Here is a 14,138-nt window from a genome sequence, read left to right as displayed (position 1 = left end):
TCATAAGAGACTAATGTGGAAACTAGAATATATAGGAGGACTGAAGGGGAAACTCCTGGAATGGATAAGAGACTTTTTGAGAGACAGACAAATGAGGACAATAATAAAGGATAGGATGTCTGGATGGAAGGAAGTAACAAGTGGAGTCCCCCAAGGCTTGGTGTTGGCGCCAGTAATGTTCCTGATTTATGTAAATGATATGGTAGATAGAGTGAACAGTTATGCAAGTCTGTTTGCTGATGATGCAGAGATCTTGAGGAAGGTAGAGGTTGAGGATGATTGTAAAATGCTGCAGGAGGATCTGGATAGGATACATGATTGGAGCCGGAAGTGGAAAATGAAATTTAATGTAAAGAAATGTAAAATATTGGAAATGGGTAAAAGTACCAGGAGGCCATTAATGAATTATTTGTTGAGTAATGAATTAATCACTAAAATGAGAGAAGAGAAAGACTTAGGAGTGCTGGTCCAAGATAGTTTGTCACCTGAAAAGCACATTAATAAGATAGTTAGAGAGACTTATAAACTCCAGACTAACATAAGAGTAGCATTTCATTATATGGATGAGGAGATGATGAAAAAATTGATAGTGGCCAAGATCCAACCCAGGTTAGAATATGCAGCGGTAGTGTGGTCCCCACACAAAAAGAAAGATATAAACAAGATTGAGAGAATACAAAGAACAGCAACCAAGATGGTCCCCAGTCTGGCAGATCTGTCATACAGAGAGAGGCTGGAAAAGCTGGATCTGCCTTCCTTAGAGGAAAGGAGAAAGAGGGGAGACATGATTACAGTGTTCAGGACTATGGTGGGAGTAGATAAAATTGACCGAGAAGATCTGTTCTTGTGGGATAAGAGAGCAACAAGAGGACAAGGAATGAAATTGAAAAAGTCAAGCTGCTTGAAGGATATCAAGAAATATAGCTTTCCTTACAGAAGTATAGATTTATGGAATAGCCTGGACAAAGAGATCATCCAGTCTAAAAACTTAAAAGAGTTTAAAGCTAAATTTGACTTACTGAGAAACAGCGATGGGAACCCACGAGCATAGCATATTTCGAGTGTATCTCAATTAGGTATATTGGGTAAATACATAAGTATTTGGAACGACTTAGACAAAAAGGTGGTGCAGGAGAAAAACATTCATGTGTGTAAAAGTAAACTACATAAATGTGGACATGGAGACAGGACAACATGAGCATCGCTCAATTCCTGTATACTACAAATAGGTAAATACACACACACACACAAGCAGGCAGGCAGGCAGGCAGGCAGGCAGACATGCATGCAAGCAGGCAGGCAGGCAGGCAGGCAGGCATGCAAGCAGGCAGGCAGCACAGACACAGACACAGGCAGACAGGCAAGCAGGCAGGCAGACAAAAGGTGCCATCCAACATGCAGTGAAACTGCATGAGAACCTCCAAGCATAGAATGTTTTTTTTTTTTTTTTCCAATACACTAATTATCACTGTTACAAAGTTAAAAAGTTGCAGAAATGTGTAGTTTTGAAGCTATGAACTGCACGACCTTATCAAAAACATGCAGAGGCAAGTGGCCACCTACCATGCTGGATTTTGAGCAGCCAAAAGTCAATCACAAATCATTCGTCCCTACTAACCTAGCCTAATATGACCTAACTTAACTTAATTCAGCCTAACTTAATCTAGCTTCACTTGACTTAACTGGACTGATATGGGGATGCATAAATTTTGGGTATGAATCAATCCAGTGTCCTCTGTTTTGTAGCATGCTACCACAAAAGTCAACAAAACTAACTTGATGCTACTTAGTAATATAAATATTATTTCCACAGAATTTTACTTATCACAAATGAATAATACAATTATGAAAGATCCATCCATCCATTCATCATCCAATCCTATGTTGCCCCATGTGCAGCGTAGGAGCCCAGGGCTGGGCAAGTTGGTCCTGACATTTAAGATGAGAGTGACAAACCTCACTCATCCCTGTGGGGCATTCTGTGAGCAATAAACCCCAACCACTCCTTGATACAAACATGCACAAGCTCAATCTGATTGGAGCACCTTAATTACTCACTAAACCACCAGGCACCGTAATTTGGTCATATGGTTACCACCCAGTACTGTAAATGGTTTCCTGGTGAACAGGAAACCATTTAGCTTGTCACTCAGTATAGAGTCACCCACAGGCAGAAGGAAGAGGAAAGAATGAAGTAATGAAAGACAGAAAAGGGAGTGTAAAGGCACCTGTAGGCAGAAGGAAGAGGAAAGAATGAAGAAAAGAAAGACAGAAGAGCAAGAAAGGAGGAGAGGAAAGGGCAGACACCTAAAGCAGCACTGCATCGAGTGAGTGGATGGTGAGTGCCCCCACCTACCACAAATTCCAACAAAAGTTTTTCATCATTTTTAATAAGTACTTCTGCAGTTTATCCCAACATGCAATGGTATTATGCCCAAAAGCACAGGGAGACTGACACTCAGTGACTCACTCTAATTCAAGGCACAAAAATCCCTAGAAAGTTATAAATAATCCTAGGCAAACACACAAAAAATGCAATTTAATTTATGTATTTAAACACTTACCATATGATTACTGCATAGCAAAATTAATAAGTGCAGGCAGGAAAAAAAAATGGTAATGTTCTACATGCAGTGACTCCACAGCAGAGCCCCAGGCATTGAATTTACAATTGTATATTTATCTCAATAAACATTATGACAGCTCTGAAAAGTTGCAGAAATGCATAGCTTACAAGCAAATGGAGGCGCGTGGCCACTTACCAAGTCGAACATTCAGGTTGATTCAGCTCCAAAGTCAATCTACAATTACGCGTTCATTCCTATTAACCCAACCTAAATTAATTCAACCTAACCTAACTTTACAAAACAGAATGATTTGGGGATAAACGAATTTCGGGTCTGAATCGATCCGTTGTCCTCCGTCTGCAGGACACCAGTGCAAATGTCAACAACCCAAAGTTGGTGGTCTTTAGTAACATAAATGTTGTATCTATAAAATTTAGGTGTCAAACAATAATGGAAGATAATCCCTGACACAAAACTATCATTATTTACTCGATTACAAGGTGCTCCCCTGCAGTATGTCCCAATATGCCAGAGAGCATATGGAGACTGATGCTCGGTGACATCACAGGCAAACGAATGTTTTTATTGGTTGCTGCACCTCTCCCATAAAATGCATGTTCTCGTTGCCTGCAGCACCTCTCCCATACAATACATGTTCCCAATGCCTGCAGCATCTCCTCTGGTACTTCCCATAATAAACCCCCCCCCCAAAACTCCTCTGATTTCGTAAATGTTCCATGCTAATTTTTTTTTTTTTTCCACCGAATTTTTTGAATGTCCATCACATTAAAGGTGATTAGTACTGTACTAAAGAAATGCGTGCTGGAAGCAAGGCCACTGTAAGATGGTCACAACAAATAGCATACTTTCATCACCTTTAGATTATCAGCTCCTTCTTTCAGTCTGCTTGCATACATTTCAATGGCATGACAGGCCACCTCCCTTGCTGCATAGCTCAAAGTATGTCCAGGAAGGCACTTCAAATACTGGCTCATTGGGTAGCCTGGGCAGCTGGTCTGATCACTGGAGTAAAGAAAACCACAGATATTACAAACAAAAATTAATATGGTGTACTGTACAATATCAAAATGCATTAAAGTGTTCCAGGGCTGATAAAGGGTCACTGGAATGTATTTATACATCTCCAGAAGAATAATTAAATGCTATGAAGGAAATTAAACTAATGCTCCAATAAATAAATGAAAAACAAACAAGTGCATTCAGACAGCACATTCCTCTACCAATGCCTATCCCAAACAACTCAGACCACCACCAAAATTTAATCAACTCTTCCCTGGTCCATGACCCATGTATCCATAAAATTTCATTTAAATCTATTAATAAATTTTTGAGATATGTTGTGAAAAAATTAAAAAAAATCTTTGTCCCATGATACTGTACTGTACTATCACAAACAAAAGTTCCTTCCCTCAGCCAGCCACGGTGTGAATCCGAAACTCCTGAGGATCTAAAAACGAAGCACCTGAAAGAATTGCCATTTTCACTCAAGAGATGGCGCACAATAATGTGTATGAGGGGGGGGGGGCAGGCAGGTTAGGTGAGGAAGTTGCAATGAAAGGAAGTTTGTATCCGGGTGTAGATTACGTAGCTTAATCACCAGATGTTCATATGTTTACATTTGTGATAGAGATGGATTACAATAAAAACGATAAATTATGTCTGGTAACAATATTTGTATACGTGGTGGATGTTGTAGCAGCAACAGTGGTCTAGTTAATCTTAAGATTACTAGCAATACACTGAAATCACACGTTTTTAGTGTTGAAGCAGGGGCATATGATACTTGTTAGTAATATAAAGTATGTGATATTATTTTCAATGTCAGTAAGCTGCCAGCATTCAGACAACCTGTTATACCAAACAATATTTTATTTTGTCTGTTATAAAATGTTAGATTTTATTCCACACATTACCAACACAGTAAATATCTTGCAGATGAGCCAATACATCACACATTGATGTGTATATCAACAAATGTTGCCTCCTCCTAGTGTTTTGCAGGAATTAGTGGCTGAAATACACCTACAGTTACACCTGGAAGATTTTGCTCAACCTTAGGTCAGCATAACGGAAGTGGTGTTCATTTTTCTTTGTTTTCTAGTTTACCTCACTGATGGGCTATAAGGAGCAAAAATAGCACTGCATTTTTTTTTCTGATGATAAGCAAGAAGTGGAAGGAGAATATAAGAGAGTATGGAACAGTGAGTGCAAGGATTGTATGGGTGAGGATGAAAGTAGGTATACAAACATGGGCGATTGTATGTGTGCATGCTCCAACAGAGGACCGAGTGGCAAGAGTGAAAGATGAGTTTTGGGCGAGAGTAGAAGCACGTATGGACAAATCTGAGAGGAGCGAGGGAGTGCTTTTGATTGGAGACATGAATGGCAAAGTTGGGAATGTACGAGTGGATGGAGTGGTTGGTCAGTGGGGTGTGCCAGCTGAAGTAGATGGGAATGGTAGTGCTTTGGTGGACATCTGTGCTGGTAAGGGGTTGGCAATAGCCAACACCTACTTTCAGCATAAGATGATCCACCGGTATACATGGAGAGTAATGAGGAGGATGGATGGTGAACTTGCTGAACAAAAGGCAATGATAGACTACGTGTGTGTGGATAAGCAAATGAGAAGACAAGTGTTGGATGCACAAGTGTGGAGAAGGTGGGGGAATGGAGTCTCGGACCATCACTTAGTGATGGCCAAGATAAAGCTGCAAAGAAAATGGTTAAGGAGACGAAGGGGACAACAGGAGGAAACAGCTCCTGTGAGAAGAATGGAAAATTTGCAAGATAGTGAGAAAATAGCAGAGTATAAGAGTATACTGGAAGAAAGACTGGGAAGGTATGAGCTAGAGCAGATGGAAGGGGTGGAAGACGTATGTAAGATATTCACGGAAGAGATAGGCACAGCGTGTGAGGTGCTTTGTGGAGTGAGGAGGAGATGCAAGGGTGTGCAAGGGACAGCATGGTGGAATGATGAGGTGAAACGAGCTGTGGAACAAAAGAAGAAGGCATATAGTGAATGGTTAGCGAGTAGATGTAGCGGAGATGAGAGAAAGAGAGAGGAGAGAGGTATATGTGAGCAGGAGAAAAGGGAGGTGAAGAGACTGGTGAAGAAGAGTATGAAGAAAGCGGATGAAGAGTTTGGGAGGAATCCGAGTGTAAAATGGAGGGAGAGTAAGAAATTGTTTTGGAAGGAGGTAAAGTAAGGCAGTGTGAAAGGGGAAATAGTAGGGGAGTGAAAGATAGGAATAATAGATTGTTGGTGGAGGAGAGAGAAACTGAGGAGGTGGAAGGAGCACTTTGAGGATTTGTTGAATGTAGAGAGTGAGAGCAATGCGAGTATAAGTGGTTGGGGAATGGCTGGGAGAAGAAGAGATGAGAGATGGGAGGAAGAGATCAGTAGGGCGGAAGTAGTGGAAGCAATGAAGATCAAGATGGGAAAGGCCCCAGGAATTGATGGAGTGTGTGGTGAAATGCTGAGGTATGGGGGTGAGATTGTTGTGGAGTGGATATGGAAGTTGTGTAGATTGGCTTGGGAAGAGGGAAGGGTTCCAGAGGACTGGCAATCAGGTATAACTGTTCCTTTATACAAAGGAAAAGGGGAGAGAAAAGTATGTGGTAACCACAGGGATATTTGCCTTCTTAGTGTGACCGGTAAAATATATGGTAGAATACTCATTGATAGGGTCAGGCATATGACAGAGGAGCTAGTTGGAGAAGAACAAGGGGGATTTAGGAAGGGAAAAGGGTGTGTAGATCAGATATTTGTTCTAAGATGTTCAGTGAAGAAGTATCTAGAGAAGGGAAAGAAAGTGTATGCTGCCTTCATGGACTTGGAGAAAGCTTATAACAGAATAGATAGGCAAGGTATGTGGAAGATATTAAGAATATATGAGGTGGAGGGGAAATTGTTGAATGCTGTGAAGAGTATGTACGAAGGAGCTAGGGCGAGTGGATGGTGAGCTGAGTGTGTTTTTTTATCTCAATGTGGGACTGAAACAGGGTTGTGTGATGTCTCCATGTCTGTTTAATATATACATGGATGGGGTTGTAAAGGAGGTGCAAGGTAGGGCAGTGGATGTGGGGGTGGCTCTAATGAATGAGGGTGAGATTTGGAAGATTCCTGTGTTGCTGTTTGCTGATCATACAGTATTGATGAGTGAAGATGAATGGGAGTTGCAAGGTTTGGTGAATGAATTTGGGACAGTGTGTAGGAGGAGGAAGCTGAAAGTTAATGTACACAGTTATGGTGTTTGAGAGGAATGAAGTCACAGAATGTACAGTGAGGTTGGATGGTAAGGATATGGAGAATGTGAGTGCATTCAAGTACTTGGGTAATGTGAGGAGTAAGGATGGAACTTTGGGGGATGAAGTGCGTGAAAGGGTACAGCAGGGAAGGAAGGTTGTTGGTTCACCGAAAGCAGTGATAAGAAATAGGGAGGTGAGTATGGAAGTTAAGAAGTCACTGCATGATAGTATTGTGATCCCTACCCTGACGTATGGAAGCGAGGCATGGACCTTGCAAGAGGGGAACAAGTCAAGAGTGAGAGCAGTGGAAATGAGTTACTTGAGAGGAGCATGTGGAGTGACATGGAGGGACAGGTTGACGAATGAAGAAGTGAAGGAAAATTGTGGGGTGGATGTGGATGTGGTTGAGAAGATTAGGAGAAATACACTGAGGTGGGGGGAGGGAGAGGGAGGGGTAGACCGAGGATGAGGTGGAGGGATGGAGTTGAGAGGTATATGAGGGATGGGGGGGTGATTTGGAGGGAGAGTCAAATGATGGGTGACAGAGCGACTTGGAGGCGTTTTGTGTGCGGCCACCCTTTGCGGGATTAGGGCGTCGGACTATAGATAGATAGATAGACAGATTTTTTTCCCTCAGTAAACTAGCATTTCCAGTGAGGTAAATTGTAAAAAAAAGGCATATTATGTAGACTAAAGTTATAGTTAATCCATACCTTAGCTGAGGCAAATAAGTCAGCGTAACCTTAGTCTTATCCTGACTCATCTGGTGCGGGTGGAATACACAGTCCATACATTGTGCAGACACTGTCAGCTTCCTAGACTAATTAAATAGGTCTAGTAACCATGCAGTTACATAAGTTGTTCACCCCGTTATTATCACTTTGCAGAAATAAAAACATGATGTCTACAACTTATGTAGTAAAACAAATACCTTGCCAGATGGATATTGTAGGTCTTAAATTGTCTAGGTTACACGTAACGGTTATTGCATGTCAGTACCACCCATAAACAAGTGTTTAACTATCCAGGAGTTATGATCTTCATGTCTCTCATCACTCTCTGTCTCTCTTGTAGAAATGTTTGCTTCTGTATTTGTTTAGGAGGAATACACTGAGGTGGTTTGGTCATGTGGAGAGGATGGAGGGTGAAAGACTGACGAAGAGAGTGTATGTGAGTGAGGTGGAGGGGGGGAGAGGGAGCGGGAGGGAGGGGGAGGCCGAGGATGAGATGGAGGGATGGGGTGGAGAGGTATATGAGAGAGGGGGTGTGAGTTGGGAGCAGGGCAGTGAAATGGCGAGGGACAGGGCGACATGGAGGCCATTTGTTTGTGGCCACCCCGAACAGGATTGAGGCGTCTGGCAATAGATAGATATATAGATAATCCACATACATCCACTTTCGCACTCTCAAGCACCTGGACAATCTCTCTCTCTTTCACTTCATCATTTGCACCCCTTACATTCTATGTTGCGATCCGTACCATGTCCTTTGTCCAGTCCTTGGTCGTCATCTTTTGGTCAGTCCTTGTCTGAAGCTTCTTGTTCATCTTTTTAGTTAGTTGTTTTCTGGGGAGGGGCACTAACCCTCCGCCAATCCTTTTAGTCACTTCGTACAACAAGCGGGGATACTGGGGGAGTATTCTTGAAAAAAAACCCTACCCCCAGGGGGTAGGATGCAAGTTAACAAGGCAAAAACATCCAATAATCAAACCCTGAGATTATGGCATTAATTTTCATCTCTAAGGCACATACCATCTGTTTGTATCATTTATAAACACTCCAATATGCTTGCATGCATCAGCCTTGGTCACCTAATGGCAGCTTTCCACACTGCTTGATCTCTGGTAGCCTCCCTATTCAGTTCCTTGTCCCTGAGCTCACACACTATGACTCTGTCACGGGTCTTTTTAGGTCTGCCTCTTGCAGCCCTACCACTGACATTCACACTTCTCACTTGCTGCACCCAACTGCCATCCTCATCCTCACAACATGCCCAAACCATCTCAACTTATCCCTCCTCATCATGACACCACTTCATTCCAGTCCCATCTTTCCACTCAAAGCATCAGTCATTAACCTAGCCCTACCAGGCTTTGCATTCAAGGATTCACTATACGTCCACCTACAGCAATCATTGTCATTTCTGCACATTTGAGCCTACAAATATCCTCTTCTTTTATGGGCCAGGTCTCACTATCATACAGCATTACACTCTTAATGCACGTTGCATACAAAGATCTCTTAGCATGGAGGAAGAGCCCTCTCAGTGTCAGGAGTGAGTGTGCTGTCCCACACAAATAGCTGAAGTGTGATTATACATGTGTACAAGGGGAAGGGTGATGCCCTCAAACAAGAAAATTATAGAGGCACAAAATTTTTGGACCAGATAATGACGGTAATGAAGAAAGAGTCCTAGAAGGTATGATTTGAGAAAGAGTGAATACTGATGAGATGCAGTTTGGGTTTATGCCAGGCAAAGGGACCACTGATGCTATATTCACTGTCTGACAGTTTTGGGAAAAATATATAGGAAAGAAAAGAGAGCTGTACTTTGTGTTTGTTGATTTGGAGAGGGCCTTTGACAGTGTCCCTAGGGAGGTGGTGAAATGGGCAAATGAGAAAGCTTGTTATCGAGGAGTGGCTGGTTGAGTAGTCGTGGCTATGTATATGGGTGATTGCATACAGGAGAGAGTGAATGGAGATATGAGTTATGAGTTTTCCATGAATGCTGGTGTACATCAGGGGTCAGTCTAGAGCCCCTTATTGTTTGTTATGGTGCTTGAAGCTCTCACATGACTTCAGAAATGGACTTCCATGGAAGATGAAGTATGCTGATGACCGCAGAGAATGAAAGGGAGGTGGATCAAAGATTCAGGAAGTGGAGAGATGTTATCAGACACCAGGGTTGAGGGTAAATGCAATTAAATAAAAAATCATGGTATCTAGGGTTGGTTGTAGTACTGTCAAAGCAGAGGCAGTGTGGCCATGTGCAGTTTACTACAAGGGTGTGGGAAGTAATTCCATCTTGTTTATAGATGGTGGTGAATGTTGTGGTGGATTTGGCTGGGATGATTATTAACCTGTTGTCCTCAACCCAAGTCTGCAGTGTGCTGAGGTAGTCTTGATGGAATGAAGTGTGTGGTTATTATGGTGATGTCATCTGCATATAAGGCAATGTTTGTGGGCAGCTGGGGTGCAGGAATATCACACACATATAGGTTGAAGAGTGTGGGAGACAGAACGGAGCCCCGTGGAACTCTGCTGGGGAAATTTTGTGTTCATGCTGATTTGCCCTGGAATGTAACATGCACTTGTCTACTATATAAATAGCCAGCAAGGTAGTGTTTGGTGTTGTTTTGCATCTTCTGTTGTATATCTTGGTGATCAGTTTGTGTGTGAGGATGGAATTGAAGGCATTACTAATGTCTACTGTTGTGTAAAGTGTGAGCTGTGTGCTTCTCGAGGAGTTGATGCCATTACATGCTTGTTGTGCGAGATTAGTCAGTATGGTGTTTATAGAGTGTAGTACTCTAAATCCATTTCATGGAGGTGCAAGGGGGACATGGGCTATTACTGTGAATGAAGCAAAGTTTTGCATGATGTGCTATGAAGTTTTACAAGTCTGTAAGAAGGGTGTGTTTGTGCTTGTTTGGTTTGAGTATTATGATAATTGTTCCATGTTTCCAAATACAGTGTACAGATGAGTAATTGCTGATGTTTGAGGACCTGGATGCCTTGTGGTCCTAAATGTTTCACGTGCAGGTTGCTGATGCCATCAAGCCCTGTGCTTGTAGAGTTCTTTGTTTTCTTGATAATGTTATGTGTGTGTTCTGGAGTGAATGGGGTTTCATTGTGGTCAAGTGCTGCGAGGATTGTTTTTCTGACTCGGTGCATGCTGGTTATGAGTTACATGTTTGCATATCGGCTCACAAGTATGTTTTCTTATTCTTGCTTGGAAGAGGTGTGTTGTGTGTTGGAGGTGATGCCGGCATGGGTCCTAGAGGTGTTTGTTTATGAATAAGTGATACTATTTAAGTATTTTGTTGAACTTTGTGGAGCTGAGAGGGGTCTGTGGAGTGATTAAATGCTGTTACAAAGCCCTTCCAGTTTTCTGTTTTCTTTGTTTTAATTTTGCTATTGAAGAAGTGGCATTGGAGCTAGCTCTGTGGCTAGAGTGAGGAGTGGTTGGAAGAAGTTCAGGGAGCTGTTGCCTTTCCCAACACTGACAGCTCTCCCTCTGTGCTAGGGGATCTTTGTATGCGGCATGTGTCAGGAGTGTAATGCTGTTTGGTAGCAATATCTGGGCAGAAAAGGAAGAGGATATTTGCATGCTCAAATGTACAGAAATGACAACGATTAGGTGGATGTGCAGTGTGTCCTTGAATGCGAGGCCTGATAGGGCTAGGTTTACGAAGGAAGAGTTGCGAGGAAGGATGGGACTGGAGTGTATTGGTGCTGTGATGAGGAGTGGTTGATTAAGATGGTTGGGGCACGTGGAGAAGATGGAGGATGACAACTGGGTGCAGAGAGTGAGTAGTGTCAATGTTGGGGGTAGGGTTGCAAGAGGCAGACCACAAAAGACCTGGGATGAAATCAAAGAGTGTGATCTCAGAGATATGGGATTAAATGAGGAGGCTGCCAAAGACTGGGCAGCATGGAGAGCTACCATTAGGTGACCAAGGCTGATGCATGCAAGCATGCTGGAGCCTTTATACATGAAACAAAACAAAACGATCTCAATGTTTAGTTTTTGCAGCTTTGTGATGGTATCTTGTGTGTGGGGAAGAAAGGAGTTGTGCTTCAGTCTGTTGCATTATCTTATGAAGCAGGCAATTTCTAGTGTAAAGTTTGTGTTGTAATGTCCTCTGCTGCCTTGTGGAATCTGGTGTTTTCCAAATGAGTGTGATGCTGTTGAACTTTGTAATGTACTTGTTAATGTTGGTGAGGGATGTGTTGTTTCGTGTGCTATGATGCTGTTTTCTCCTTCAGTGAATTTTGTTTAGTCTGCTTCTTGTTGTTTGTGTACATGAGACGTGATCACTCTGATCTGGATTGTGTTTCTATAAGTGATATCGATAAGGAGATGATCTGCAGTGAGACTGGGTTCTGTTTGACAGGTGGTGCTGAGTGCAAACGTTGGCAAATAGAATGTGATATCTGGGGAGGTGGGGGTGCAGTCTGCCTGGTGTGGGATGAGGGTGTACTGTGAGGTGTCAGTGGGAATGTCGTTAAGCTGTAAAGCAACACTGTGGCCTCAGCGGCTGCTTTGATTACGTTCCTTCCAGGAAGTGATTTTAGCATTAAAGTCCCAATTAATGGCAGAGTCAAGTGTCTGTATCTGGAGGAGGAAATGAAGGCTACATTACACTGGTACAGCATGGGAGGAGTAAGGGTAAATGTTAATGTTAAAAACTTTTACTTCTTGTTTGTGACCAGATTTTACAGTGACTGTATTTCTAACGCTGTGTCACTTGGGAAAAGTGATTTTGTTTGTGTTGTATCCTGTAGTGGAGAAATGGATAAATGTATGTAATGAGGCCAGTTTCATGGCCCTCAGTTTTGTCTGAGTAAAAGTGACAGAATGTCTGATTTGGGGGGCTTGTTGTACGTGTGTCAATTTTGTTTCTTGCAGGAATGATATGTGTATGTCAAGGTCATAAAGGAATTGTTCTGCTTCTGATGTTTTTTTTGCAGTGGCTGTCAATATTTAACTGTAATATGTTTACGCTTGCTTGTGGCGGTGTGCATCCAGTATGTGGTAGTGCTGTTGGCGTAGTGGTCATGTGCAGGGACTGCGTTGTGATGTTTGTGGCTGTGTGAGTGGGGGGGGGGGGCTGTGGATGTGCTGCACCTGTTACACATCCATGTGCTGTGGCAATGTCTGTCATTTGTTGTTGTAATGCATTCAACAGTTCTGAACGGATACACTATCCATCTAATATGCTGATCCAATGTCACTAAATGCAACACTGTACTTCTTTGTGGCTAAAAGTATCCAGTGCATACCATAGTCAGGTTCTGTTATTCAAATGTAAGTCTGTTTTTCCAGAGAAGCTGCACGGTAAGAAAAACAAAATTATTATAAAAGAAGGCAAGGGACTGGAACTGCCTAACCTAGGCAGCTATTATCATTTAGTTTACTTTGAAATCAGCCATCCTACCTTTCATCATTGGTCAGCTTCATGTAGCAACAACCAACAGACACCAGGGCTTGGCAAATGGGAGTGTGGGTGAAGAGCCGGAGTATGGTTGGTCCCAGATCTCCACATGTATGTAGCCCCACCAACCCACACCCATCAAAGGCTCCATCACTCCCCCACGCATCACACACAACCTGTCCTAGCCAAAGAGCTTTGCTAAGATCTTGGACATCACAAGTAGTTACTACATTTTTTATACTTCAAGAGGAGTGCTAAGAGACTGGCTGTTACTCTTCTTACACTGCTGATCCTGCCAAAATTTTACAAAAAATGGACAGCACTACAGCTTATATCAAGCTCTCAAAAAGAAGTCATTAGGATACACAGAATATATAATAAAATAATGTATGTAACCATATTGTAATGGGTCACTAAAAAAAATATTTATATACTGTACTTCAATTATAATGTATAATTAATTATACAGTATTTCATGACACTCTAAAATAATGAATAGCCATGAACTGTAACCAACCAAACAATATTAATATGTAATAATAATAATATAATAATAATAATAACAATAATAACAATAATAATAATAATCTTTTTTCATTCATCATCTAATCTAATAATAAAAAAAAAATAATAATAATAATAATGATAATAATAATTATAATAATAATAATACGAATACAAATAATAATAAATATTTTTTCATCCATCATCTAATCTGAAAATAATAATAATAATAATAATAATAATACTAATAATAATAATAATCCATTCATCCATCATTAAATCCTATGTTGCCCCACGAGGAGCTAGGAGCCTGGGACCAAGCAAATTGGTCCTGACATTTACGATGAGAGTGACCAGCCTCACTCATCCCAGAGTGGCATTACGTGAGCAATAAACCCCAACCACCCCCTGGATATATAGCTATATCAGCTCAATCCGATTAGAGTGCCTTACTTACCCTCTAAACTACCAGGTGCCATAATTTGGTTATATAGTTACTGTTATTGCAGTTTGTACACTATAATGTTAAATGCTTTCTTGTTTTTCTATTTATGTTCACTGTATTTGTAGCCTCAAGTTGGGTCTTATATTGTTTAATATTTTGTTGGATTTGTTGGAGCTGTTGTAAACCCAATGCTTCA

General features: G+C 41.7%; 1 protein-coding gene across 1 annotated transcript in view; it reads right to left on the bottom strand.

Annotated features, from left to right (window-relative positions):
- Positions 1–14,138, bottom strand: part of LOC145395000 (methyltransferase-like protein 25B) — a 351,111-nt gene that overhangs the window by 183,276 nt on the left and 153,697 nt on the right. The window contains exons 6-7 of the mRNA XM_080268744.1: positions 12,997–13,169; positions 3,443–3,590 (exon numbers count right to left, since the gene is read on the bottom strand). Of these exons, the coding sequence (XP_080124870.1) occupies positions 3,443–3,590; positions 12,997–13,169 (321 nt within the window). The remainder of the gene's footprint in view (positions 1–3,442; positions 3,591–12,996; positions 13,170–14,138) is intronic.

This window comes from Coenobita brevimanus, chromosome 29 (genome assembly GCF_032717465.1).
Source record: "Coenobita brevimanus isolate Jiangsu-jjx chromosome 29, ASM3271746v2, whole genome shotgun sequence".
NCBI classification, from domain to species: Eukaryota; Metazoa; Arthropoda; class Malacostraca; order Decapoda; family Coenobitidae; genus Coenobita; species Coenobita brevimanus.
This window is presented reverse-complemented; position numbering and strand designations above follow the sequence as displayed.